The sequence below is a fragment of the Daldinia vernicosa genome (genome assembly GCF_022497035.1).
Source record: "Daldinia vernicosa strain CBS 139.73 unplaced genomic scaffold F5Y00scaffold_95, whole genome shotgun sequence".
NCBI lineage: Eukaryota > Fungi > Ascomycota > Sordariomycetes > Xylariales > Hypoxylaceae > Daldinia > Daldinia vernicosa.
This window is the reverse complement of record NW_025954011.1, coordinates 24,829-52,435: the sequence shown is the minus strand read 5'-3', so window position 1 is coordinate 52,435 and position 27,607 is coordinate 24,829. Positions and strand designations below refer to the sequence as shown.

The 27,607-nt window shown below is 44.5% G+C and overlaps 7 protein-coding genes across 7 annotated transcripts; 4 read left to right on the top strand and 3 right to left on the bottom strand.

Moving 5' to 3' along the window:
• Positions 1–2,271: 2,271 nt before the first annotated feature.
• Positions 2,272–4,759, top strand: F5Y00DRAFT_249993 (uncharacterized protein). The gene is made up of 5 exons (XM_048009670.1): positions 2,272–2,537; positions 2,595–3,212; positions 3,268–3,474; positions 3,525–3,787; positions 3,838–4,759. The coding sequence occupies exons 1-5, from the start codon at positions 2,419–2,421 to the stop codon at positions 4,392–4,394; spliced, it is 1,764 nt and encodes a 587-aa protein (XP_047859835.1). The 5' UTR covers positions 2,272–2,418; the 3' UTR covers positions 4,395–4,759.
• A 234-nt stretch (positions 4,760–4,993) lies between these two features.
• Positions 4,994–7,125, top strand: F5Y00DRAFT_274775 (putative MFS multidrug transporter; the record flags this gene model as incomplete). The annotated part of the gene is made up of 9 exons (XM_048013417.1): positions 4,994–5,224; positions 5,275–5,351; positions 5,404–5,455; positions 5,528–5,702; positions 5,756–5,779; positions 5,840–5,911; positions 5,968–6,471; positions 6,521–6,681; positions 6,754–7,125. 9 exons carry the CDS (start codon positions 4,994–4,996, stop codon positions 7,123–7,125), a joined length of 1,668 nt encoding a protein of 555 aa, XP_047859834.1.
• Positions 7,126–7,295: 170 nt separating this feature from the next.
• Positions 7,296–9,165, bottom strand: F5Y00DRAFT_249992 (uncharacterized protein). Its single transcript, XM_048009669.1, has one exon. It carries the CDS (start codon positions 8,986–8,988, stop codon positions 7,657–7,659), a length of 1,332 nt encoding a protein of 443 aa, XP_047859833.1. The 5' UTR covers positions 8,989–9,165; the 3' UTR covers positions 7,296–7,656.
• A 229-nt stretch (positions 9,166–9,394) lies between these two features.
• On the top strand, positions 9,395–10,844 carry F5Y00DRAFT_221116 (uncharacterized protein). Its single transcript, XM_048005656.1, has 2 exons — positions 9,395–10,624; positions 10,690–10,844. The coding sequence occupies exons 1-2, from the start codon at positions 9,949–9,951 to the stop codon at positions 10,788–10,790; spliced, it is 777 nt and encodes a 258-aa protein (XP_047859832.1). The 5' UTR covers positions 9,395–9,948; the 3' UTR covers positions 10,791–10,844.
• Positions 10,845–13,013: 2,169 nt separating this feature from the next.
• On the bottom strand, positions 13,014–15,159 carry F5Y00DRAFT_249988 (putative monooxygenase). The gene is made up of 6 exons (XM_048009668.1): positions 14,077–15,159; positions 13,962–14,017; positions 13,850–13,898; positions 13,597–13,786; positions 13,427–13,530; positions 13,014–13,359 (listed from the first exon to the last, which is right to left on the bottom strand). Exons 1-6 carry the CDS (start codon positions 14,895–14,897, stop codon positions 13,275–13,277), a joined length of 1,305 nt encoding a protein of 434 aa, XP_047859831.1. The 5' UTR covers positions 14,898–15,159; the 3' UTR covers positions 13,014–13,274.
• Positions 15,160–19,114: 3,955 nt separating this feature from the next.
• Positions 19,115–20,258, top strand: F5Y00DRAFT_267106 (taurine catabolism dioxygenase; the record flags this gene model as incomplete). Its single annotated transcript, XM_048012032.1, has 3 exons — positions 19,115–19,301; positions 19,363–20,052; positions 20,104–20,258. 3 exons carry the CDS (start codon positions 19,115–19,117, stop codon positions 20,256–20,258), a joined length of 1,032 nt encoding a protein of 343 aa, XP_047859830.1.
• Positions 20,259–20,944: 686 nt separating this feature from the next.
• F5Y00DRAFT_256451 (pyruvate carboxylase) lies at positions 20,945–25,625 on the bottom strand (the record flags this gene model as incomplete). The annotated part of the gene is made up of 17 exons (XM_048010410.1): positions 20,945–21,204; positions 21,305–22,000; positions 22,055–22,321; positions 22,384–22,751; positions 22,811–22,887; positions 22,962–23,318; positions 23,385–23,788; positions 23,848–24,020; positions 24,089–24,158; positions 24,263–24,586; positions 24,651–24,688; positions 24,761–24,905; positions 25,012–25,082; positions 25,146–25,208; positions 25,277–25,325; positions 25,409–25,533; positions 25,609–25,625. 17 exons carry the CDS (start codon positions 25,623–25,625, stop codon positions 20,945–20,947), a joined length of 3,504 nt encoding a protein of 1,167 aa, XP_047859829.1.
• Between the last annotated feature and the right edge of the window lie 1,982 nt (positions 25,626–27,607).

Genomic DNA, 27,607 nt, shown 5'->3' with positions numbered 1-27,607 from the left:
TCTTTCGTACTGAGTCGCGGAACCATTCATATATATAAATCATATATTTACGGTATCAATACGGTCCTGGGATCTTATATACTGACGCTAATGTACATGTAGGCAAAAGGGAAATAGTCGATGCCTTTAGTATTTATAGATTTAAACATTAGACGATTTTATTAAAAGTTTAAACATGTTATAGATCTTCCTACATACATGTACGAAATATCCAAGTGCAACTTTCACATGTCTTATCGGAGAATCTATATTTCGATATTTGGCCCTTAACTTTCCGAGGTTTCACCCTACGGCATTATGTATCCGTACCTAGAACCTGGGCCTTACGAAGTTCTCTACCTACCAACATGTAGATTTATTATTACCGAACTATTGGCCCTGCTATTGATTAAGAGATTGTTGATAACGGCCCCTGCATGAAAATGTACGTATATACACGAATAGCGATCCGATTTTTTCCATCCCGTTCAACCCTGCTGCATGGGAATCATTCGGGACTTGGGTAAGGTCTTTTTCGAGCTGCCATGATCGGCGGTGTGACCAATTAGCAGACTGGGACTCGACGTGCACTGCGTAATCGTCCTTGCGTCGCATATCCGCATCCAACGTGCCGTTCATAAATCTAGGCTCATCCAAGGCCTGGATACGCTGATGCGTAGTAGAATCTTTCCCCTTTCGTCCAGTATACCTTTACCGAAGTTCATCCCGTAATTGGGCTAGTTGAATTGCTAGCTATTCCGATATCTTCCGTCTTTCTGGGGTATTCTGGGTCCTATGCAAATAACTATCGTATCCAAGCCTCCAGGCCTCCAGGAGTAAGGAATGATAAGATCATATGGGTCTTTTCAGATTGGCTTCGCAGCTTCGTTACGTACTATGTAAACCGCGAATCGCCTCAGCCACGATGGATAGAAGCGGAATCCAAATACCTAACGTCTTTGGTTGGTTTGTGCGAACGTAATGGATGACACCTAATCTTAAGATTACGAGAAAACTCGGACGGCCACGTGAACTTGTATATAAGTGTGCACGGTTGGTATATCCAACGATCATTTAATTACCGTTCAGCCGTTTTCCAACATCTATAATTGGAAAAACGGGGGCATTTTGTTAATGATGTACGTACCCTCAAATCAGCGTCAAGATGTTAGCAATTACTTCTCCTGTTCTCGTGAGGTCATCAAGCGCTAGCATGAGATAACGATTAGCGCCGAGGGGCCCAATCCGTCCTGTTGCAGTAGCAGAGTAGTAAAACATCATCGGGCAGAACCGGGAAGATGATAACATAATACACGAAGGCCAGACCTGTCTTCGACCGTGGTCCAGATTTCCCCGGGAAATCGGTGGAGCTCCGTTCGGCCGGGTAAAATATCAAATACCATGCGGATCCGGTCCGACCCGCGGGTTAAACGTCATTTCCACCGAGGAGTGCCGATCCTTAATATTCCATACCATGTTATCCTTCCCTCTCGTGATAGTGGCAATCCGATTATGTATGGTTATTGTAGAAAAGAGAAAGAAGGTTATACGATATTTTATGGTTATCCTTGCGAATGGTTTTAGGAAACCATCTAGTTAAGTTGATTGCTAGAGCGAGACGAATTAGTTATTCTTAAGAATTCTTCTCAAGGTGCCCACGATGTACGTAGCTGCACTCGTAGTAACCGTGTAAGAAGTATCTTATATCATTACTGTAAAGGAATATCCTCGCTCGAGTCTCGTCTCTATCCGATGAAAACTAACTTTTTAAGGCCTCGACTAAGTTTTTCATCCAATCCCCAGAAAGTAACCCAACGAAAGTTGTCCAAGTGTGTCCTCAAATGCGAGATCTATTTCATCTTCACATGGACATAAATTACCTACGCTGGGGTGTTTCAAGGCATCCGGGATTAATGAAATGAATCCAGATAAGCATAACTTAGCTAACCAAAGTTGCCCATTCCAACTATTGTTACATTATTTTTAGCTCCGACTCTTCGCCTCGCAAGACAGAGCTATGTATTAAATTGGCCAGGTACTAAAATATGCCTAGTAAAAACTCTTGCTATTTATAGAGTTCTTGTTAAGCATGTCCTACTATTGTATGCCAGCTGTGTACCACTTGCTCAACTACGTCTGCCAGCTGATACTAACATATCATAATCATTACGCTTCATGAATATGTGCAATACCTGTCTGCTTAGTAATCATTCAATCAAAATGAACGGAATATGAAGTAATCCGTATGCAGATATTACATAAATGATCAATATTTACAGCGACAAATCGGCACTTGAACTTAACGAATTATTCATGATCTTCGAAGAACGTTCACATAAGCTCTCTCTCCTAGCGATATGAATTTGTATATATTTCCTCGATTAACCTAAAGTACGGTTAACGTATATTCTTCCTGTATCAATGACCCGATAGCCCAACATGGATCGGAACCCACCAACCCCTTCCGGTACTCCGGCACCTTACGGTCACGCCTGCGTGAGCTGTGCCCAGTCTAAATGCAAGTGTATTATTCGTCCAGTTGGAGGTCCTTGTGAGAGGTAGGTATATTTTCATCTTTCCCCCTTCTCTTCGGACAAGATAACTAATAGGGCTAGGTGCTATCGACTAAATAGAGAATGTCGGCCGGGAGAGTCAGTTCGGCGACGCAACCACAAACGGCCTGCTGTGACCAAACCGAAGAAGACGGCGCGGCTTGAAGAGAAGCTAGATGGTCTGATATCACTTATTAAAACCGGTGCATCGGGTACTTCGGCCGTCGCATCTCCCCAGCCCTCAGCCTCTACGGGCGCCTCCCCACCTAATAACGGTATCCAGGCAGATCTTAATGGTCATCCCCATCATCAATCTAATGAAGGCTCACCTTCCACTGACCCAAATGACCATATTCACAATATAATGAGCCAAACTACGGACCCTGATTATACGGTTTCATATGAACCCTCCTTAGCTGAGGCGGAAGAATATCTTTCAAATTTCAAGACCTACAAGTTAAAATATTTCCCATTCGTTTACATTCCATCTACTACGACTGCCCATCAGCTCCAGCAGGAGAAGCCGTTCTTATGGCTTTGTATAATGGCAGTAGGTTCTAAGTCGACGTTACAGCAACAGATTTTAGGTAAAAGAATACGCCAAACCGTAGCACAGGAGATGATAATTCGATCTGTAAAGAGCATGGATCTTCTACTGGGGCTTCTAGCGTTCATTGGCTGGTATAGTGTTCCCTTACTAGCTAGGATTGAAATGTTGCGTGCTAAAACTTCCTAGGGCCACCTACCAAGTCCAGCGCGAGCCTTTTCTATCACTATTTACTCAGCTTGCGGTGTCCTTGGTGTTTGACTTAGGACTCACGAAACCAGTTCTTAAAGATCCCGATTCGACGCTGTGTTGGAATAGGAAGTATTCAAGACCTGCCACACCACGGACAATGGAGGAACGGCGAGCTGTGCTTAGCTGCTTTCTAATTACGTCAATGTACGCCCGCTATTTAATATGTGTTCGGTCCATAAATTTACCATTCACAGAGTATCTTCCTTTCTACAGAAAATCGACGCGCTGCGCTGGACACCGCACATGGATGACTGCCTCCAAAAACTAAGCGAGGAGAACGAATGTCCGAACGACGAGGTACTTGTAAAACAAGTACAGCTGCAATTTATCATTGAGAAAACGAACCAGCAAGCCTCACATGATGGAGCGAGAGAGCCCACTTGTACATATCTTGAAAGCTTACATTCACAGTTGCAAGACGTCAAAGAAAGCGTCTTGTGTAAGCCCCAGGGGAACGGTAGGTTACCATATAAACCGGTCTGGACTCTATTGCTCACATTATAGTAGAGGTGCTACTTTTACATTTATATAGCGCGGAGCTAGAGACTACACTTTCGCCATTTCTTCATGGCAAGCCATTAACGTCTCAACAAGAAACTGTCAATGCGAGCCTTACATCGATAAAATCCTGGTTTGATGTCTTCTTTACACTAACACCGGATACCTATATTGGGTTCCCATCTTCAATACTTTCACAACTGCTGCGCTGCCTAGTCACACTCTACCGACTTAGGGTTATGAGTGACCTAGCGTGCGTCGGAGATAGTGTTGAGGTTATGGATCCCCTTCTCCTCTTAGATCGCGTAGTTAGCAATATGGAACAGGTAGAAGTTCTTAGTGGTCTAGATAACAGGGGCGTTCAGGAAAGAGACATATTCTTTCGAGCCGCACAGATGTTTCGGGCTTTACGACCGGGGTGGGAAACAGAACTACGATCAAAGGAACTTGCGCTCTCTAATAACACTATGCCGCAGAATTTCGATGAGGTCCCTATGCAAGACTTCCTTGGAATGGATTTCTTGGACATTGACTGGATTACAGATTTCTACGTCCCCCCGAATTAGCCACTACTCAATATATAAGGATTAAGAGATGTATATCGCTAGTAAATCGATGATCCCAGACTATTAGCTACCACCTACACCTTTCACTGTGAAATAGAACAGGGGCGCATTGGCTTTCATTATATTGCATAGGATGGATATAAGATCGCACGCCCTGGGAAACGGGGTCTTGTCTCCGACTCGCGATCACGAATTATGAATCTCGGGGTAACTTTTGCAATAGTGTTGTATGAGCGGAACGATTAAAACGCCCGGCCACGCTAAAAGAAAATGTCTTTAATGAAGATCCAGTTACGCGAGAGATATTCTCGCTTAGTTACCTTTGGAATCATCTGGACGTGGAGTAGAGAAGTAATTGAGATTGGTGTAGTAAAGTAAATGATTGGTGCGTCGGATTTCGATTTTCGGATTTGGATCCTGAACCGGCGAAATCCGAGGAGCCCCCCTTATGCCCTCTTGTCAGTCTCGACTGACTATCATGTTTCGCAATGGACTTCTTCGTTATAAAAACCCTCTGAACGGATATAATTAAGCCTGCTTGTAAGATACAACTTCTTGTATTGCGATTCTTCGCTTATCACCTAACGTCTCCTGACAAAATGGCGTCGGTATCATCTTCATCTACTACGCGGCAATCTTTAGAACAAGGCAAACGCGAGAACATGTCTCCCCCATCTGAGAAAGATCTTGACCAAGGGCCTAATGAACCCACTGAACCAGTCGCTACCCACGAGGAACAATGGTTAACTGGCTTCAAGCTTTTCAACGTCACGGCTGCCGTCACCCTCGTCTGTCTTCTTATCATGCTTGATACGTCTATAGTAGCTACGGTAAGTACTACTCGGCGCCTGTAGTTTACTTTGAAGCTAAAGGGTCATAGGCTATTCCCCGTATCACGAGTGAATTCCACTCTCTTGCCGATATTGGTTGGTATGGAGGAGCGTATCAGCTTGGAAGGTATGGTCCTTTCTTGTTCCTTTATCAAAGAGTTCGCTGACTTAGATCTAAGTGCGGCTCTCCAACTACTAACCGGCAAGATATATATGAACTTCAGCTCTAAGGTCAGTAACCATAGGTAGATCCCCTATATTCTTTTTGACGGCGTTATTTATAGTTATAACCATACCTTATAGTGGACTTTTGTGACTTTCTTCGGCATCTTCGAACTAGGATCCTTGCTCTGCGGTGTAGCAAACTCTTCTAAAATGCTTATTGTTGGACGGGCAATTGCTGGAGCGGGATCATCGGGAATTCTAAATGGGGCTTTCACCATTCTCGCTGGAGGTGTCCCCATGGCGAAGAGGCCAAGTAAGTGCCCCTGAAGCACTTCAGAACGCATGATAAACTAACGGGTGGTATAGCTTTAATGGGAATTGTTTATGGTGGTAGGTTCAATCCAAAAATTCCCCTTCTCGAAACTGCATACTCATAATTATTCTAATTAGTATCAAATCTTGGTCTGGTAATGGGACCTTTGGTTGGGGGAGCACTTACACAGTACACAACATGGAGATGGTGTAAGTCGTAAGGTTCCTACGCTTCTATTCATTATCTAACTAAGCTTTAATACTAGGCTTTTATATCAACCTCCCGGTTGGCGGTCTCGTCGCTATCATGTTAGCTTTTGTCGACATACCCGAACAAATGCCCAAGCCAAAAGCCTCGACAGTTATCCGTACACTCCACTCGAAACTCGACCTCATAGGATTCGTTCTCTTTGCGCCCGCGGCTATCGAACTACTACTTGCTCTACAATACGGAGGATTACAACTGGCATGGGATAGTTCTCAAATTATTGGGCTCTTCTGCGGTGCTGGCGTCACCTTTATCGTATTTCTAGCCTGGGAATATTATAAAGGAGACGAAGCAATGATTCCATTCTCAATGATCAGGAGGCGGACTGTATGGACAAGCAGCTTGTCATATGGACTTCTAATGTCCCAGCTTTTCTGCCTATCCTATTACTTGCCTGTGTACTTCCAGGGTGTCAAGGGAGCAACCCCGCTGTTAAGTGGTGTATATCTACTTCCAAGCATCCTGGGTCAGCTCTTCATATCTGTTCTTTCTGGTTGGCTAGGTATGTAGAATGACCACCAGGACGCTTCTGTTACTAACAGACATAATAGTTGGGAAGGTCGGCTACTATCTCCCATTTTCTCTTATTGGGGCGGCTATGGTGACAATTGCCAACGGAATATTATCTACTCTGTCCCCTACAACATCAACAGGGGAGTGGATAGGTTATCAAATCATTCACGGAGTCGGTCGTGGCTTGGGGATGCAAATGGTAAGACTCACCTCTGCCATCCTGTGAACACGCGTCTTTAACAGTTCGCTAACTCTTAATTATTCTTCGTAGCCGATTCTCGCTGTCCAGAATACACTCCCGCCCGCTCAAGTTTCCGTCGCCATGGCGCTTCTTATGTTCTCCCAGAATTTTGGCGGAGCTCTATTTCTTAGTTTTGCTGAGACTATTTTTTCCAACAGCCTGAAGACGCTCATACCCGAATATGCGCCTTCCGTCAACCCCGAGACCATTATTAATGCCGGCGCTACTGGTTTCCGGTTGGTTATTAGCCCGACCGAAATCGCCAACGTGTTAGTGGCATACTCGAAGAGCATTGACCGCGTCTTTTACATGACCGCCGGAATGGGTGTACTCTATTTCGTCTTCTCGTGCGGAACTGGCTGGAAGGACATCAGGAAGAAGAATGAAGTCTCAAAAGCGTAAATTTATAGATATCGTTCAGGCTCCATCGAGATGAACGTGTATAACATATCATATTGGGGACGTATATCTCTTATAAGGCTAAGACGGACTGTCACGGACGAATGAAGTACGATGAAGGAAGAATACTTGGATAAAACGATGCCTAAGGTGCATATAGATTAGTCAATTCTGGAGGATAGGTCAGGCGGCGGAGACCTTCGTACTATATATATATATATATATATATTACAGCTGGTATAATACATTTAAACTAGGAATATAATTAGGTAACTTAGCGCCATGAGTGAGTGGCGTGAGAAGCAATTTATACTTGGTCAGCTTATAATGTAGCTACTAGAAACTCAAAGAGGGGATAGTTGGAGGATTGGATATCATTACCTCCTAGGTAAGTTACCTGACTGAATAACTGTGTGGAGACGACATGCGGCTCAACTGTCGACAGCCGGATAAATGAACAAGAGATTGCCTGTATCTGAATGGAGAAGGGGGTTTAGTGTACCTAGTTTCTCCTTCAAGTTCCCTAGGGCGATTCTATTTAAAAATGATTTTGCTGGATTGCATTATCGGCTGAGACGGGGCTCTTTCGTTCTGTTCCCATTCGACCAACTCTTGGCTATATGATAACTCTCGTGATCGAGATGTTAGCAAACCAAGCCGACCCAAAGCCCACGATATAGCGTCGGCCCATTCTATGGCTAAAGCAGGATGCTCGGTCCGTAGGAAATCTGTAATCTCTTGGGCAAGTGGCGCGGCTACTGACTGCACCCACCAGAACCTGCTGTTGATTTCGTTTAATAATATAGTCCAATGCAGGACAATGAGCAATGAGAACGGATCGCGTCTGCCGACGAGGGATGAGAATTTCTTCCCCGCATATCCTGGAAATCCGGCGCCGAACCCCTCCAAAAGTCCTCTTGATTCCTCAGCGTAAGCCATCTCTAGACCTTGAATTACCAATTGGTATAGTTCGTAGTCGTGTACTACAGTGATAGTTCCGGTCTCTTCAATGCTTTCCATCGGTTTGGGTGTACCTGCATGTTGCTTATTGTTGAGTTCGAGCAACCTATCTAAGGCAGCTCTAATATCTGGTTCTATTAAATCTTTCGATGCGCCAAACCGGCTTAACATGGCGCGTAGCGGGAAGGGGCTGTTAAGAAGCCATGGCATTCCTAGCATCCCAATACTGGTGCTACCATTCACTAGGTCGAAAGCCACTGAGGTCAGATCGAGTATATTGGTAGCACGTTGTGGCGTCGAAAGATGAACGGCAACGGCTATGGCGGAGAACATGTATAAGACGTGACAATTCTCGGCGTTCATACTCCCCAGTTGGGCTCGAAATGAGGTGCTACCCCGATTGTAGTATTCAAGTGCCGCGTTGACGTACTTTCTGGAATTGGCTTCCCCGACAGTCCTCGCTATTTGCAGAGATGATATAGCAAATATGCAGTTCAGCATATAGTCATGGTTGAGAGCTGACCGTGGTAAGATGGATTGTAAGTATTCCACATCTTCCTGCATACTACAGAATGACTTGTATGTATGTGTTGACCACTGATTCATTAGTTCAAGCTCCAGGAGTCTTGTAGGTCCCCCGTACGACGCACATAATGCTCCCAAGTCACCCCGTGGCCGTTCAACACTGGTAGGACATCTTGCTACGGTTCCGTATTTAGGACGCATAGATAGAGAGCTTCCATCATTGAAAGCTTCGGGTTTAGACCGATTGTAGACACAAGTGGCCTTTCGAAGTATGCAGTTATTGCAGGGCGGACCTTGCTCGTCACACTTTGTGTGCCATTTTTTGCAGTTCTGGCAGCCGTTGCGGGATTTCTTGTGAGATCTTCGCTTCTGCATGACCATCGGTTTTCGATTTTATTTTATTTTATTTTTTGAGATAGCTGGTTGCTATCATGCGATTAGCATGGGTTCTTCTAATGTTCACGCCATCAGGTTGAATGGGGGTCTTTATGGGGTTTTTATGTATAAGGCAAGGACCTAATTGATGGGACGAACTACGGGACGGAACAAATTCCCCTGATTGCGGCTGTGCTATTGTGTTACCGACGACGAAGTTTTTAAAAGCTTCCATTTAAGGCGCAATGCGCTGCGCCACTAGACCGATCCCATAATGCCCATGCTAGCTGAAAAGGGAGTGTGGCTCGGTTACCAGGGTTCGGCATCGAATTGTCGAAATTTATTGGCTTAAAAAGCCAAGAAATAAACACAAAAAGAAGTCCTGCAGATCCTTTTAAGAGATCGATCCTAAGCAAAACCTAAGATGAAGCAAACGAAACTGTTTATTTGACTACCAAACTGTCCTACCATCTCAACTTGATAAGGCTGAATGCCACTGGGTTAAGAATAGGTGTGCATTCGACATGACTAGAGACGCCAAGAAAAAATAAAACCTTCAGGCATGTTCGACACGATGATAACGATCCTGCTAACTCCTTATCTATTTTCTAATTGGCCCTCGTCCGCGTGATATGGCAGTATGGCCAAGAAGTCATCAATGCCACCGCCGTGCTGATGTGGGCTTTGCTTCTACGTCATAAATCTATTGCTCAAAAAGGAGGCCGAATTGCTAAAGTTTTCTCAAGACGACCCCTTTTGGAGAGCATTAAGTAATTTTAACTTGTTTATGGTAAGGATATGGTGGCAGTGTCGATTAATGAGATGGCTATTGGACCACATCATTGGTTTTTAAATAGGACTGTTGCAACAGCCGATTTATTTATTGATTTTACCCTTTTCCCTCAAGAAATTTAGATAGAGTCACTTGAATTCAATTGCTATAGAACTCACCATTCAACAGTGACAATGGGATTGAGCTCCGAAGACCCATTTTCTTACGTGGCTTCGACAGAACGTCTCTGGCAAGATTTCTTGGAGCCGACGACGCTTGTGCTTAAGGATCAATACATAGCACCGGAGACCGAACCTACAAATTGGCTTTATCAGATAGGCCAGGATGTGACCGCCATCCCGCAGAAAGCAACATCAATAGCCTTTGAGAAGATAGAGAACAACGAACCGGTGGAAGTTGACTCATCAACTTCTACTCGAAGCCAGAATAGACACCTCTTTTATCTTGCGCATCCATTAGGTGCGCGGTACCGGACCGATATCCCTCCCTATTACCTCACATCCGTGTCGAGCGATACGCTGGGTAACATCAGTTTAGAGACGTCTAAGTCACGGCTCGGGAAATATGCATTCAAGGTCCTAGTGAGCTCAGGAAGAAGCTGGACAGACAACCCGTTGTTCCACGAGAACGCAGAACTTTTGTTTAATGTCAAACAGAAATGGGCAAATGGTCATTACATATGGGCCGACTCCAATAATAAACAGGTGGCATACGAGGATGATAAATACAATCAACACAGACTTGTCATCACAGCATCAATGAAAGCAGACTTCAGAGATGCTCTGGTCGCTGCATGGTGTTTGAAGCTATGGCATGATACATCCGAAAGCAGCCAGGCCAAGAGCAAATGTGAGTGAACACCATCCCATCTTATATAAACTAGGTAATTAACAAAGTAAAATAATGTATTATAGATATGGAAAGTCTGACACCGCCTGAGGAGATGCTGTCAAATAGAGGTATACGATCGATGAATAGTATTGCGGGGCATGGCAATCTCGCTGGATTAGCATAGAGTGATCGGGGGGGTTATCTTCGAATATAAGAAATCTAGAATTAGCCTTAGAACATGAATGACAACAATTCAGCAGCGAAATCTTACTCTTATAATTCAGGGAGTCTATTAGTCTTTTGCTGTCCCAAAGTGACCATCACTAGGCGATAGTTCTTGTTCACTCTGCGGAGTATGCTCATCAGTACCTAATGTTACATATTCAGGCTGGAGCCCACTGCGTTACTCGGAGTAAACTTACTGCGCAATATTTCCTTGTCTTAACTATGAGGTGTGATTTCCATGTAGTGGTTATTTGGCTGTTTAGTTTAGTCGACTTTTCTACGAAAGTCCTAATCCGGTTGCTTCCAGGTTGTTATGGAGAATCGTGGGGAAGCTTTCCTAAATAGGATGATACCCAATCGGAACTGCTGATACCCCTGCTATTTTTCAGGAATATTACTACATTTGGCATATCTTGAATCGGATCCCGAGAGCCTCTCGATATATTGACTCCTTAGCAAGGGGCCTACCCAATTTTCCGGGAGAGCTATAACAGCGGTATGGGAATCCAGCCCTCGCTATTCCGAGCTTAGGTACCTAGATAGTATGTTGTTGAAACCGTCTTGCACAGTTTCTTATATAGGCAATAATTATAGCCAGTGGACATCTCGTCAGTTTAACAATTCAAGTTGACCTCTTATGCAGTCCAGCCTCGTAATGCGATCGCAACTACCTATCGCTTACAAAGTGCGCGCTACCTGCGACAGCTGCTATAAGGCCAAGATAAAATGTTCCAGAGGGAATCCATGTGTAGCTTGCATAAGGTCAGGGGATCAATGTAATTATAGTATCTCAAATCGACTTGGCCGCCCTCCAAAGGGCGCGGCTAAGAGCAAAACAGTCGGTTCGACCACCAGGACGAAAAGATCATCCAATCATAGTCGCCCTCCTACGGCGATAGCCCAACAGTCTCCGGAGAGTGGCGAATCACACCAAGATGGCTCGATGAACCTTGAAGATATACTCGTAAATGCATTCTCCGATTCATCATATGCGTTGTCGAGTCCGGAGACAGTTCCTAACCAAGACTCTGCCAGCCTTGGGGAAAGTGAAATAGCCACTAATCTTTCTTTCGCGAAGGTAAGTCGCCCTTTTCGAGCTTGTCGGTTATTTATGTAAGTCTGACATCAATTTATTACATGTAGGATAACCAAGAGTCATGGATGACTCTTGACCAGTTACAACAGTCTCCTGTGATAAGGGCACAGCAACTTAATGCCGCTCAAAACGACCCTCAAATTATGTACAATAACGACATCCTACTACCTAACTTCCAGGATTTTGGACGTCCAAGTGAGCTTACTCGGTGCAGCTGCCTCCAACAACATACCCGGTTCTTATGTCATGTAAAGGAACTAGACCGGATCCACGACCCTCATTTTATCGTCATTACGCTGGATGTGGCTAACCAATGCTTGCGTCTGTGGAAATCTCATATGAGTTGTCAGTTATGCTGGGAGGATGAAGACCACAGCGCGTTGCAATTGTTGCTTATTGGTATTGGCACAGTGGTAAAACGGCTGTGGAAATTCCTCACGTATCAGCAACAGGGCCATGAATCTATCGAAAGCTCGCCCAAGAACAGTGAGCTAGCATTTTCCGAAGTGGGAGTCTCTAAGATGGCGTCAGCCGGCGCTGAGAAGACATCCTCCAAAGAGCCTGGTGGAGTGAACCGCAGCACGCAGCTGCGACATGATTCGAAAGGCCCCCTTATAACAGCCCCTCCAATGAAGATTACGGTAGATGAGTTTCAGGTCCCTGAAGAAGAACACATGTTCATTATAGGAATGCTAATTATCCGGATGTTAACGAGGATCAAAGAGGGGCTGGGGGACATTCGGGGTAGAATCAAGATCGAGAGATCGGACGAAAAGAGTGGCGACAGGAGTAGCTGGTATCCTCTACATAGACTGGTCCCTTTGATATTGGACAACTTGGATGAATCGGTGTTGGAACTTGAGCAGTCATTACGGAATTTCGTCACGCCATAAGCAATCTTTGGTTAAAATATGATCGAATTCGAATAGGCCCTTAAAGTCCACAGGCGTGGTTATTGTCACCATTTAAGATGAATACTAATATTGATGTATAGGGGGGGTTACCTGGGAAGCGATGTACGCTACCAAAGAAAGTTGAACGAACTGTAACTATAGTTCGGACATGTAAACTGTAACAAAGTACCTAGGTTTAAATAACTGATACTATTGAGTATCAAATAAATGGCAAAGAAGATCGGGTCTTGTGAGGTTACATAAGGCTTAGTTCAACTACCGCCATATAATGCCCAGAAAAGGAGAAAGTAGGCTGGATATTGTAAGCCTTTAAACTCTAAACAAATGATACCATACATCTACCTCCAAGGGTAAACCGATGTAGCCCGAAGTCTTAGTTGGAAATGGACGGTATATGTATCGTGCGTGTCTATAAGTAACCCTACTGTGCGAATCAGAATGGGTGCGTCTCATAAGCCTTATCAGCTTCTGCTACAGCATCATAGCTATATAGCCATGGCTGCACTGTGGGGCAGGTCCTAAGTGTGCGTGGCTCGTTAGCTTCATAAATTTTATCATACAATTGAGGTCCTGTTTTAATCTTACCAGCGACTGGGAAAATGTGGTGGCGGTTCCTTGTCCACATTTTCGAGGAAGATAGCGTCTCGTTGCTCCTGAGAAGGACCATCGGGTAAATGGAATGAATCTCTCTTTAGTTATATGAAAGTTAGCATATCGTGTATAATGTTCCCGTTTCCATGTATTTTCTAACTGACCTGACCTAATGCTTCCTTTGCTATTGCCTCGCCCCGAATCTTTCGTAGCTGTTGATATAACCCAAGCGCAGGGGCTAGCTTATCGCGACTAGTTACGTATTTAAGTAGCCGACCGAGGACAGCACCGTCTTCCAGGGAGGAGTTGGCTCCTTGTGCAAGATACGGGAGCATTGGATGACATGCATCGCCCCTAAGCCCGACTGAATTAGTGGCGTCTAATGAGGAGCCATGAAGAGAAAATGTAATAACTCACGCCAGGAGGAAAGATGCCTCATTATTCACCCAGGTATCTAAGGGGGATACTAAGTAATATCATTCATGTTAGAATTATACCCCATATAAATGTATCAAGGGCATATAATTACTATGCATTAGTCGCCATTTATCCACCTTGTTCACACATGCTAGCAATTTGTTCAAGCTGTTATAAGCCTTAGTAAGTAAAAGATATACCAAATCCAATGTTCAAGGGTAACTCACATTGGATCCCACGGCTCGAATAGCTTCCGCATCTCATCCACATCAGCAGCAGAGCGGCTCACGTGTTCTGGGAGGTCATCAGGCCGGAGTAAAACAAGGTTATACATGCGACCCTGTCGGAGTGAATAGCCCACGACATGAGACTCTGGACCAATCCAGAAATTGACAGATGGATTGGACACTAATTCCCGTAACTCCGGATCATTTATATCTTCTAGATTCAATATAATTCGATATGCAAGATCTCCGGTTGGCTTCGGTGTTAGCTGTTGTTGTAACAAGAAACTTCTCGTGCGCGACCATAAACCATCCGCACCAAGAACTAGATCGCCTTGTACCTTCTGACCATCTTGTGCAACTACCGCGGCGCGTTGAAAGTCAACGTGTTGAACATCAAAACCCAGCAGAATATCGACGCCGAGTGAGCGAGCACGACGCACTAATGCTTCCTGCAAGTCTGCACGGTGGAGGTCCCAGAATGGAGCTCCGTATCGCTCGAGTATCTTCTCTTGATAATGGTCATCACGAGCTAGGATACGCGTACCGTCATATCGTCGAACTGCTAGATAGGATGGGACGGCAGCCTTGGAACTTAGTTCATCGAAAACTCCCCAATGATGGAATAAACGGCTTGCATTAGGGGTAACCTGTAGTCCAGCACCGACTTCTTCTAACCTAGTAGTTTTCTCCAGTACCGTGACTCGATGACCTTCCAGGCGTGTGCTGATGGCAGCGGCAAGGCCAGCTAACCCTGCTCCGACGACAACTAGATGGAGTTGAAAGCTGGCAGGCTTGTTACTCTGGGTTCCGTCACCGGACATTGTGAGAGACTATGAAATACCGTCAAGACGATAATATTATTCCCTCATAGTCAGTTCATATAACCACCTCTCTAAAAATCAGCTTACTTAAAGCATGTTTCGAAAATACTTAAGTATTGTCCCTCTTTTCCCTCTTATGTGAGGGGTCCGGGAATGCCGCATTGGCGAGGACATATCTTTCCTTGCGGTTAACACCTCGGTAAGCTCTGTTTGTTGGGGAAACGATGCAAGTGGGTTTAAATCTTACTGGGGCATAGCTAGGTATCTTCTTAATCTGGTAGAGGTTTCAATTTAAGCAGTATCGTATGAACAGTAAATGCTACCAAATGTTTTATTGAATATCGTATATCCAAATATTTTCTGTACCTAACAAAAACTGGCGTTTTAACGTTATCGCTTAAAGGAATATTATGTTAAACAATATTCCAGATCTTTTTCCTTTAACAAAGGTATTATCAACCTCCCATGAGCTATAAATGCGCGTTAAGTGATTGATTACCTAGGTACCTATATAACCATTTACCTGTCGAATAGTTTTAAGCGCCCACCAGACGTAAGTCAATTCATCATCGTCATCATTATCATCATCTGGATACCCGGTGAGAATCGGGGTAACCGATATATTACCTTAGATAAACAACGTAAAATCAAATTCACACATCAAGAGGACAAGTTGAATTTAGCCTCTTATTTTAAGCCTATGGCTACTGTGTTGGATAATGTAGCTTCTATAATGGTAATGAATAAGTATATTATGACCCCTTTTTATAAGCAAATATTGAATTATAATATCCATTACTAAAATCGCTTTATCGTGTAGTCAAATAGTGTATAAAAAGAATTTTAATTAGGAAATTCCAAATAAGCTTGAAAATGGGCAGTTGGAGTAAATGTATTTTAATTAGCTAGAAGCATAGAATAAAGTATTATATGAATAGGTAGGTACTTAGGCAAATAGGCACCAACGATGTTACCCCCAATGTGCCCAACATCAGGGGTCAAGGGATTGGGCGAGCTAGGTGCTCACATGAGAGGCGTCAACTGTGCGTGTGAAGGGATGGAAGCCCACGTGGTGAAGGAAGAGACATCCAATTACTACCTTTGCTAAAAAATTTCCGATGAGCTACCGCCTACCGGGTTTCAATCTGTATTTCAATGAAAATCGGCGCCTAAATTGTTACCTAGAAACCTAGCAGGTTACATGACAATCTATTGTGATTAAAAGCTCCGATTGGTTTGGTCCTCCCTCTAGTCAGACTTACTGAGTCAATATGAGAGTCTAATCTAAGTAGTACTTTATGATATTCAGTAGATAAAAGGCGGGCATCGGCATATTTGAATGCTAAGCTCGTTTGAGATCTCAAGCTTGTATACGGATTAAACCTTTTGGATACAGCTCGTGAGCATAAAGGTACCATGTTGTATTAGAGATACCAACTACAGTAATAACTATTTTTTACTACAGACTCCTAAGATAATATCTTAAAATTTAATGATTCAATATGACAGTCACATACTAGCGTAAAGGGGTAAAAAGTCCTGAGGTAAAATGTGGAGCTATATCCCCTGCCGAATCTAGGTTTCTGGTAAGTACAAATAAAACTTACGGATTGCCATAATGATATTTCTCAAATCTTACCTTTATAGATAGATAGATAGGTACTCAATTTAATTCATTAGTCATTAGATCACATGAACACCCGAATCGAAATAAACTCCAAAATAACACTCAGCAAACCGATATTACACTGGATCACAATTTATTAGAGATTATCGCTAAATACTATGTATACCCAGAATATTTATCGAGCTCATCACCTTTCAGTCTGGATTTACCAAGAATCAAAACAACCGTTTCCCCATCTCCTCTTTTGCATGGAGTTAAAAGACCGTCTAAGGTAACCAGAAGGCTCTCCGACCCTTATATATTAAGACAGCGTGTAAAAACATAAAACCAAGAGCTGGAAGGCGGTATCGATCAGTGATATGTATTCAAATTCGGGAATGGGAATGGAGGAGATGTAATGTAGTTTCTAGGTTCGGTCACTTGTTAGATTGCAACGGGTGGTCCATCCAGCATATAAGTTATCCCCATTACATATATCATAAAGTATCTATCAGGGGGAAACTTTGAACGGCCAAAGATGAACTTTCATCTTATAATACATACACTCGTATTTAGATTTTAGGTTTATCGTAATATGAGCTCTTATATCGTAGCAGCATGAAAATGACGATATGTCTAGAATTTCCTGGGGAAAGGACAATAATTAAAGCTTAGTTATTGGTAAAAGACTTTTGTAAAATATCAATGGAAAAGGCCACCGTCTATAAAAATGGCCGTTGGTTGTAGAGCCTATACATATATGAGATGGGAAGAAGCACTTTTAATTAGTGAAGGCTTATGTGGTGGTAGGAGCGAGACCTAAACGAGACCATTGATATACTTAGAAGCTCTATTCTTACTATGTCAGTGGTCCCAGGGTGGACTTCTCAGTACTATGGGGATAAAACAGTAGAAAGGGAGAAAACGCCATAGATTTCGGCGGATATGTTGGTCGAGCCACGACGGCATAAACCGATAATACGCCTGTCTCGTGCCATTTACAGGTCATGGGACGATAGAAGATAGAGCGCCGAATCCCAAACTATGATAGCATCATAGCCTGGTCTACTCACAACTATTCACCCCCCTGAACCAGGTTGAAAGCAAGTACGCTCCCCGTTCTCGCAGTAAGATGAGCCAAGGTATTCGTGAGAGAGGAAAAGGCCAGCTCGGAGCAGTTTCTTACACAATTCTTTCCTCTCGACTCTAATAGGAAGGTCGTTCCTTATTCTAACACGACGGGGAGCCTCGCCGTTGACGGCAAAACATGGTAAGCAAGGCATTATGAGCGAGGCCCGAACCAAGTCCGCTCGAGCGTTCAAGGACAATTGTCGCTGCTTTAAGCAAAGGATTACTAGACCCAGAATGAACCTAGAAAATGGGATATTGAGAATGTTGAGGATGGTTTCCGAACATCCCCCATACCGCCATATCGTCAAAGAACGCGTCAAGACAGGTCAGCCCTAGACGCCAGCTTACGAATATTCGTTCCGATATCTTGTCCATTACCTACGGGATTGGACTTAGACCCACGGTGTACCTATTCAATTGGTCCATCGAGATCATAGAATTCCATATAGGGTATATACCCCATGCATACGTAAGGTGAGTATTTGATTGGTTTGTCCTTTATGCCGTCGAGCATGTATCCTGCAGTTCCGTAGGAATGCATGAGCTATTTACACCCCCCCCTTGACCCGTACCCCTTAGTCATAGGGACCCAGTTTAGTTCATGCATGCACGGGCATGCATGTACCAGGGCGTGCAGGTGAGCTGAGCTACGTACAATGTATACTGACCCACTGGCTAGGGTCCCTGGGCTGAGTCTGAAAGATTCGACATGCTGGTGTAACATGTCGTATTCATATTCATTCTTTTTAGTTATGAGGTAGCTAAAGTACTTTGTATCATGATCAATATTATTTAGCCAAAAAATAATATGACTTTTTAAATTATATACAAATTGAAGTAAAAGAAATAGTAATTTTAATACTGTTTTTTGTAACTTATTATATTTTTATATAACCATAAATTTTAAAGTGATATATCGTCGAAATTTCATGTCGTAACAAGTTGTGTAAATGGACAATATCTACCCCTTCCGGCCGGACACGGACGAAGGTCGTATGACACGGCAACAGTATGAACTCATGGACTAGTCAACAGTGTTAAAGAGTTGTTAGAATGGTTAACTGCGGTAGAAGCCGGCTAAACAAACGGCATGGTTTGTCAGTTGTCGACGGCACAGGTTTGGCGCTAGTTCACTGGGCCTCATCTGTCGTCGAGTAAGTGTTAGAGAGCTGCTTCTTGATGCAGGTCAGCATATCAGCGGTGAGGCAGAAGTTTCCCTCTTCCAATTCCTTGTTTCTGGATGGTCTTTGACTAAGACCGCAGGGATTATACTCCTTTGCAGCTTGAAGCCGATAGAAGGCCGACTTCTATGCAACTACATCGAGAACTCGGACAATTCTTAGAGTTGGAGGTGTATATATAAAGGCATCAATCAACCATATTAAGGCATCTCTACCGTGCTATCCAACAAGGGACACCTGTCTAGTTGTATCCATCATAACTACTCCTCTTTATCTTCTTCAAACTTCATCAATTCATCATGGGCTCGCTGGGGAAGAGTGAGACTCAATATCCGAAGCCACTTAAGCTTTCGGGAGTCCTTGAGAAATTCTCATATGAGGATAGCACACCGGCTATCGGCCGAGAATTCAACAATGTGAACATTGTAGATGACATTATCAACGCCCAGAATGCTGATGAGTTGATCCGCGATTTGGGTATTACCAGTAAGTTGACCAGAAATAGAGCTATAAAGATTGACACCGGACTAACTTAGCGCCTCCTTAGTCGCTCAACGCGGTGTTGTATTCTTCCGCGCACAAAACAACTTAACAGACGACCAGCAGAAGTTTTTGATCCAGAGACTGGGCGAACTTACTGGCAAGCCTGCTGAGTCGAGCCTTCATGTCCACCCTATTCTGAACGAAACATCCGAGTTCGGTGTAGGAGACAGGCATATTAGCACAATCAACTCGGTCCACCGCAAGAAGGTATACAGCGGAGACAAGGATGCCAACAAGCACAGCCAGCAATGGCACTCGGATATCCAATTCGAGAATGTGCCTCCAGACTTCTCGTCTCTACGACTGACACTGCTGCCTAAGAATGGTGGTGACACCCTCTGGGTCAGCGGTTATCACATTTACGATCGTCTATCAACGCCGTACCAGAAGTTCCTCGAAGGCCTGACGGCGACTTACATCGCTAATGGTCTGTTGTTCCACAACGACAAGATCTTCGAGGGACCGCGTGGTAACCCGAAGAACGTCGGGAAGACTTTCACAGCTGTGCACCCTGTCGTACGCACCAACCCAGTCACGGGGTGGAAGAGCATCTACGCGGCGGCAGCGTTCCCCAAGTACATCAACGAGCTGAACGAGAACGAGTCGCAAGAGACCATCAAGCTGTTGACCCAGACGCTCATAGAAAACCACGACTTCCAGGTGCGCTTTAAGTGGAAGAACGAGAACGACATTGGTAAGTTCCCATTGACATCGTGACTTAAACGAAGCCAGCTAACCGCCACAGCTATCTGGGACAACCGTAGCACGTTCCATACTGCGACCCATGACTATGATAGGCTAGGCGAACGAGACGGTCACCGCGCCGTGGGTATCGCAGAGGTACCGTACCTTGACCCCAACAGCAAGTCAAGGCGGGAGGATCTGTACGGGGAGTCGTAAAAAACTACCCTAGGTCAAGCAGTCCTTAGTTATAGGTGAAGGGTAGGCTATACTCCTCGTTATTAGATTAAGTAAACAGTAGTAGCTATTTATCAAGTGGATACGATAATGAAAAAAAGGCATACGCTCCCTACCAAGTTGAGCAGTAATTGAAATCCCTAGTCATATATGTCGTAAGCCCTAGTCTAGTAGAGCAGAGTCTTTGTCAAGGCATTGGTGGTGAATACGGTTTGAATACGGTTGTGGAACGTCAAGGTTCCTACGATAGTGGAGCTATTCCAGATATGGTCTAGTAACTACCATGGCGTAGTCACATGTCAATTGAATTTATTTCCTCATTAGGTTATTTCGGCTGCTCGCGCTCCGTTTCCTATTGGCCTATCTGATAGATCTGATAGCCCCTCAATGATGTAGTGTAACCGTCATGTACCTTTGTCCGATACGGGCCGGGCCTGCTATTGGCGACTGTGCGAAGTCGTTTAGTTAGTCATTTTCGCTAGGGCTGCTAGTGTAAAGTCAGGTACCTAAGGTTAAAGTATTTCGTGCCTGATACTTTGCGAATCTAAGAATTAACATCACGCAGGGCTAAATTTATATCCACACTTCATCTACGAACGCAATATTAAGAATTTCTATGGATTGGTAGGCGAGATTTATAGATATATTGTTTTCTATCTTGTTTTCTACTATGAGCTAAGTATTTCAAACAGTAAGTCTCCCTTTTCGACAGAAGCGCCGGCCTCTACGTCCAAGTTACGCAAGAATCCGTCAGACGGAGCGCTGACGTTAATGATCATTTTCATCGCACTAATAGACAAGATCACATCACCCTGTGAAACTTGACTTCCCTCTTCTTTAAGAACCGTCGACACGACCCCAGAAAATGGAGAGCCCATTTGGGATGATATACTGGGATCCGCTTGTCGACGCTTTGATCCAATTTGGACTACGCCACTGTTAGTAACAAGTTAAAGATAAATAGGTGGAGTGACGGAAATGGGATATAGTATCAGGAAGTATACAAGAGATAAAACGTAAAGACTTACTCGATAAATCTCGTACTGTGGCCTGTCGGTGTTTGCCATCGACACGGAAGAAAACAGTACGATCCGGAGAGATCTCTTCGCCTTCAGCCAGTGGTTGTACCGCCACCACCTTAACGCGTACGAGCCGACCACTAGGGGTAGGGCATTCTAACTCCTCACCGATCTTAGGCGGGGCAAGTACTTGTTGCGAAGGAAGCGAGCTTATGTCGCCATATCGCGCTAAGTATGTGCGGTACTCAGTAAAGACATCAGGAAACATGACGTAGCTGCAAACGTCAGTCTCGGTGATTGAGTCGCCATATTTTGCTGTCAGCTTCTGCTTAACGTTCTCCAAGTCGACCGGCGGGAGGCGAGCAGATGCTTGGCCTTCAATCTTCTTTCTTCCAGCACGAGCCAAGACCTGAGTACGGAAAGGTTCTGGGAAGCCATCGAAAGGCTGGCCCATCAAACCCTCAAAGTAATCAAGGACTGAGTCTGGGAAGTCCAGTGAACCAGCACGGGCGATGACGTCTTCTTGGCTGAGATTGGAATTGACCATAAATTGCGCCAGATCGGCAACGGCTTTAGAGGTAGGTGTTGCCTTGATGATGTCTCCAAGAAGGAGATTCGCAGCGATGAATGCTGCTTTAGTCTCCTTCCATTGGTTGCTCAGTCCAAGCTCTCGGGCCTGGAACATGAGATTAGTCAGCTGACCACCTATTCACAATGTTAGTTACCTTGGTTTAGCTACTTATTTGTTTATTGTCATACCTGGGATCTCATGGAGATATACGTCCGGGTCTGGCCCAGAGATCTTGGCATCAAAGCCAGCATACAGGAGACGCAACTGGGCCCAGTAGCTGTCTACGGCACGGACATGGTCAAGGTCTAGCTCTCCTTCGTCCTTCCTACCCATAAGGCTAGCAATAAGAGCACTCATGGCAGGTTGGGCCGTTGTGCCGGACATACTATCCGTTGCACCATCGATGATATCAGCGCCAGCCTCAACGCATGCAAGCATAGTAGCTACACCGGTTCCTATTTGCCAACTGTTAGAATATCTCCATTCAACACCTGTAATATTCAGATTGTACACATACCTGCTGCGTCGTGCGTATGAACATGGATTGGGAGGAAGGGGTGGCGGGATCGAATTGCACCGACCAACAGCCTAGCCGCTTCGGGTTTCATCACACCGGACATAGATTTGATCGCAATTATATGCGCCCCCGTTGCCACTAAGGAATCTATAAGGTCAATATAGTAGTTGAGCGAATACTTGCAATCTGGATCCAACATATCTCCGGTATATAGAATCGCGGCTTCAACTACTGCGCCAGCGCGTAAACACGCGTCGATGGCTACCGTAAGATTGGCCACATCATTTAGGCCGTCAAAGACTCGGATGATGTCGATTCCATTTTCCACAGCTTGTGAAGCAAAATACTCTAGGAAATTGTGCGGGACCCTAATACATGCACATAAGTGACTGGCTTCATTACATCGAAGTAGGTTTGAGTTGCTTACGCTGAGTATGCAAGGCCGCTAACGCTTCGCAGTAGCATTTGAAACGGCACATCTGGAACCAGTTTGCGAAGGGTCGCCTATTAGCTTTTATTAGTTTCCCTTGAATTTTCCAAATTGGTTACGAGGAGGAGACAGGGGTTGAGCTTCTCACCAGTCGCTTCCACGGATCCTCATGCAAGAATCTCAGAGCAACATCAAATGTTGCTCCACCCCAGCATTCGAGACTGTACGCTTGTCGGTACGCAATGTTCGTAGCCGGTGCGATTTTCGCAAAGTCAACAGTACGAATACGTGTCGCTAAGAGAGACTGCTGCGCGTCTCGCCATGTCGTATCCGAGAGAAGAATACGCGGATGTCTCCGAACTTGTTGGGCAAATGCTTTTGGGCCTTCTGCTAAAAGAACGCTGCGCCAACCGTCCGAATGGCGTACGTTGTTATGAAGAAGCTTTCGCGAGCTGCTTTCCTTCAATATAGGCAATTCGATTTCTCTTAGAGACTCTGGTTTACCCTGCATAAATTAAGGATTATTAGTATTAAAGTAAAGTATGCCACTGGCTGAATGTCGATTACTTACAATTTGACCCTGGATTTGCGTCCCGTTAATCAGACTCTCGGCAAAAAATGTGATGAGCTTTTGGTCGCTTGGGTCTTCATTCTGTACTGAGGGCTTAGTCAAAATGACGTCGCTGTCTAGAGATCGTGTGAAGAATTCCTGCTTAACAAATCGTGGGTCTTCCAGGATGTGTCGTAGTAGGTCTATATTAGTCTCTACGCCGGCGATCTGGGTTGCGTTCAATGCGCCGAGCATCTTAGCACTTGCATGCTGCAAGTCATTTGCTTGGACAATGCATTTGAATAGCAAGGGGTCATAGTGGGGTGTAACTTCAGCGCCCGCAAATAAATTGTACCCGTCGATCCTCACACCCGGTCCACCGGGAAGCTGGGCATGAGCGATCGTCCCGCAACTTGGCACGAAGCCTATATAGGTATATATGGTTAATTAAATGCGGGCTTTCCTTCTAGAAAAAATGACTTGCCTAAGGAAGGTTGTTCTGACGTGATACGACATTGAATCGCAACGCTACGAGTTTCAGGAGCCAAGTCGATACCCAAGAGGGGATCTGTAAGAGATGCGCCCCGTGCAATACGTATTTGTGCTTGGACCAGATCAACGTTGAGTATCTGTTCTGTCACTGTATGCTCTACCTGACTTCACGATGTAATATGTTTAGCATACTAGATTACTAGTTTATGCCCACACCAACGGATATCACTTACATTCGCGGATTGACTTCGATGAAGTAGAAGTCATCACCTTGCACTAGGAACTCGACAGTTGCGGCATTTTCTGTTCAACCGAGTGTCAGTTTCATGAGAGTATTACAGGGCTTTGGCATAGAAGGGGCAAATAGGAATATTCGGGGTTGGAAAATAAATTGACCAATCACATACCGTATTTAACATATTTCGATAACCTCACTGCCGCATCATGCATCTTCTGTCGCGTCTCCTTAGAAACGGACACAGCCGGAGCAAGTTCAACGATCTTTTGGTGCTTTCGCTGGATTGTGCAATCCCGCTCGAGCAGATGAGCGACATTGCCATGTTTGTCGGCCAAAATTTGGACTTCGATGTGTTTCGGGCTAGGTAAGAATTTTTCAACGAATACTGCGTCGACGCCGAATGAATCTTTAGCTTCCGAACGTGCTTCGGAGAGGATGTTGGTTATATCTTCAGAAGGATCTCCGTAAAGTATTCGTTGCCCGCGGCCACCACCTTTTCAAAATCACGATTAGCAGGGAATTAATTGTAGGATAAGAATTAGCGCAAAATAACGTACCGCCATGTGATGCTTTGATTATCACGGGGAATCCATGCCTAGAAAGCAGCTAGGGTTAAACTTATGCCCTTGCTTGCGCGGTTTGAATGTATGAATGATTATTCGCTTACTTCGAAACAAAGTCTTCTATCTCCGAGATCTCCGAAACAGCGTGGTTTAAGCCCGGAATTGTGGGGACATTGCACTCCGTCGCGAGCTTACGAGCCGATATCTTATTTCCGAATCCGTCTAGAACGTTGGCGGGAGGTCCGATAACTACATGTCAAAATGTTAGATATTCGAGTCTTTTTTTTTTTTTAAAAAAAAAAAAAGAAAGAAAGAAAAAGAGCAATCCTCGAGATAATTTGCGACTGAAACTCACATGTTAGACCAGCTTCCTCAATCGCGCGCGCAAAATTGGAGTCTTCAGCCAAAAATCCGTAACCAGGATGTCTAAGAATATAAGTTAACGATCATCGCCCGTCACTTGCTGCCAGCGTGAAAAGTTTAGATTACATCAAGGTGGCTCCATGTTTCTTCGCAATTTGCAGAATTCGTTCGATATCTAAGTATGCGCCCCTAAAGTTGTGTGATTACTAGTTAGATTCGAGTCGAAAATTTTACAGATGGACAAGAAGTGTATTCACCGTGGTCCAAGTTCACCTGCTTCGCCTAGGAGATAGGCCTCGTCCGCAGCTACACCCCGATATGTTAGCGTCACTCAATGTTTTGTAAATAGCTAGAAACCATGCTCCTTAGCGAGTATGATTCGTAATTACCTCGATAGTGATCCGAATAACGATCCTCGTGAGCATAGATAGCAATCGATGGAAGCGAGAGCTCTCTCGCGGCCCGAGCAATGCGCACAGCTATCTCGCCGCGGTTTGCTATGAGGATCTTGTCGCTGTTCCATCTATGAGTTAATAACCTAGAGATTCAAAATAGAGGGCTTCTATTCGTAACATAGAAAGGCACGTACTGGGGCAGAAAGGTCATGTTTGGAGATGCGGCGCGAGTCTAAGACCTAGTGGTGAGCTTTACTTGCTAATACTACAAGATTCGAAGAATTTTGTGAATAATTCTCTAGATTCATTGAATACTACGAGGGACCCTATCGAGATCCTATATTGAACGTCGTTCACCTTTACCGACAACGGAGGATATGCGCCTCTCCTCTAACCCATTTCTCTCCCCAGACGCGTACACGAATAGCATCACTTTCGTCCAAGAAAGCATCACAGGGCCTAGGCTCCTACTGCAACATGCACGTGCAGCAAGTGCATCAAGTTCCACGCTAGTAATGCTAGATAGTTAAGGCAGACGATTACAGGGTCAAAGAAGGAAACTTCCGAACGGATAGGACATTGTACGACATGTAATAGTTGCATTACATTAGTGATTACCAAGTTCTGAGGGCAGTCAGATCGTAAATAAGGGGCGGTGTGTTATCAGAGCCCCTGATCTTGTAAGAGAGGGTCTTTGCTTGACAGGGGAGCTCCTCGTGCGAACTCCAGTTTGCAACTTAGTTTAAGCCACTTCGTCCGAACTATAGACTCCGATGGCCAGTTTTACGATAGTCCTTGTTAGTTCCAAGACGATACATGGGGAGGGGGTGTCTTTATTCAGTGTGCCCTACCGTAGCTAGAATCTTATACCTAGGATGGGGAATTTGAAATCTTGTTATTTTAGTACACGGCGGATGCATTACCCGAGACTGTCGATATCATTTATCACAAAATATGTAAGAAATTTTCATTAAGTCGTGATCTACCATTCTAGCATCCTAATTGGTGCAATATCGTATAAGTTCTCGGTTACTTGGACGCCCATTATAAGCACGTCGTAAATATCCGCTTAATTGGCATAATATATTCTTAAGTTCAACGCGAATTGTTTTCTTCAGCCAATCTTAATATAGGTGTTAATACTTAAAACAGTGGAAGCGATAGCCTTACGAGAAAAAAGGTATACCCCCTAATGTTCAAAATAAAGGAGTACATGTAATTTGGAATATTAGGTACTTCGATGTCTTCATAAGTGGGGCTCGTAGCGTGCTGGCGTCGAAGATTAAAGAGCAAGCTTTATTCGGGCCGTCCCTGAACGTTTTACAGGTAGATACCTGACTATACAGGCATCTATTTTATTCTCATGCTTGAAATTATTGACTAAAAAACATTAAGTTTACTCTAAGGTCGTCCCCTACTCTTAAGCGCACCTTAGTCGGCCTTTGTTTAATTGCGCTAGAACTACAGTCAGAGGTAAACATTCATTGCTCCCGTGTTCGAAGTGCATGTGGCCATGGGCTTGGCGTACATTAAAATAAGCCTCTTCTATGTAAGAGATGCATGTGGGTTAAAAGCTTAGCCGCTTATGATCTGAACAGGATGCGCACCCTTCTTGAGCCGGCACGGCCCGATCTTACATTGGCCCGCTTTTTCTCTCGCCTCTTTGGCTTGTCCGCGGATTTCCGAGGCTAATGCCGGTCTCCTAGCCGTTTGCTAGCTTAAATTGGCTTAATCTTTTGTCAGTTCGAATTCGAAGAATGGTGCGGGGAAGCCCCACTGAGGTCAGCTGAAGAAGCCTTACCTTTAGACCAATCGGAATCGAGATGATTATTATTTAGACTCCGCTTATATCTACCCGGTAATTTCAAAAGGTAGAACAGGGTAGCAGCGCTTATGTATTTGCATTGAGAATGAAGTTTAGTACTCGGGAGTTAAACCTCCGCTGCGGCACAGTATTAAGAAGTACTTATCAACCAATCTAGCGTCTTATTGCACCATATCTTGAAACATTGGTAATAGCTTTCAAACGTGGGAGATATCGCTGTGCCATCTTATTGCTGATGAGCTATACTAGTGCGGTTGAATTCCGCGCCCCAGAATATGCCGAAAATGGGTACAATTATCGTTGCAGATTTTACGCCTGCACACCTTATGTAGGTACCCTACCCGGTTGATGTTGCAATGCATACAATA

Coding starts and splice junctions, on each gene's coding strand:
- F5Y00DRAFT_249992 (XM_048009669.1), bottom strand. CDS start 8,988: ATGGTCATGCAGAAGCGAAGATCTCACAAGAAATCCCGCAACGGCTGC.
- F5Y00DRAFT_249988 (XM_048009668.1), bottom strand. CDS start 14,897: ATGTCCGGTGACGGAACCCAGAGTAACAAGCCTGCCAGCTTTCAACTC. Junction 14,018..14,076: donor TTCGAGCCGTGGGATCCAAT/GTGAGTTACCCT, acceptor GGCTTATAACAG/CTTGAACAAATTGCTAGCAT. Junction 13,531..13,596: donor CAAAGGAAGCATTAGGTCAG/GTCAGTTAGAAA, acceptor ATATAACTAAAG/AGAGATTCATTCCATTTACC.
- F5Y00DRAFT_249993 (XM_048009670.1), top strand. CDS start 2,419: ATGGATCGGAACCCACCAACCCCTTCCGGTACTCCGGCACCTTACGGT. Junction 3,213..3,267: donor CTTCTAGCGTTCATTGGCTG/GTATAGTGTTCC, acceptor AAAACTTCCTAG/GGCCACCTACCAAGTCCAGC. Junction 3,788..3,837: donor GTGTAAGCCCCAGGGGAACG/GTAGGTTACCAT, acceptor ACATTATAGTAG/AGGTGCTACTTTTACATTTA.
- F5Y00DRAFT_221116 (XM_048005656.1), top strand. CDS start 9,949: ATGGGATTGAGCTCCGAAGACCCATTTTCTTACGTGGCTTCGACAGAA. Junction 10,625..10,689: donor CAGCCAGGCCAAGAGCAAAT/GTGAGTGAACAC, acceptor AATGTATTATAG/ATATGGAAAGTCTGACACCG.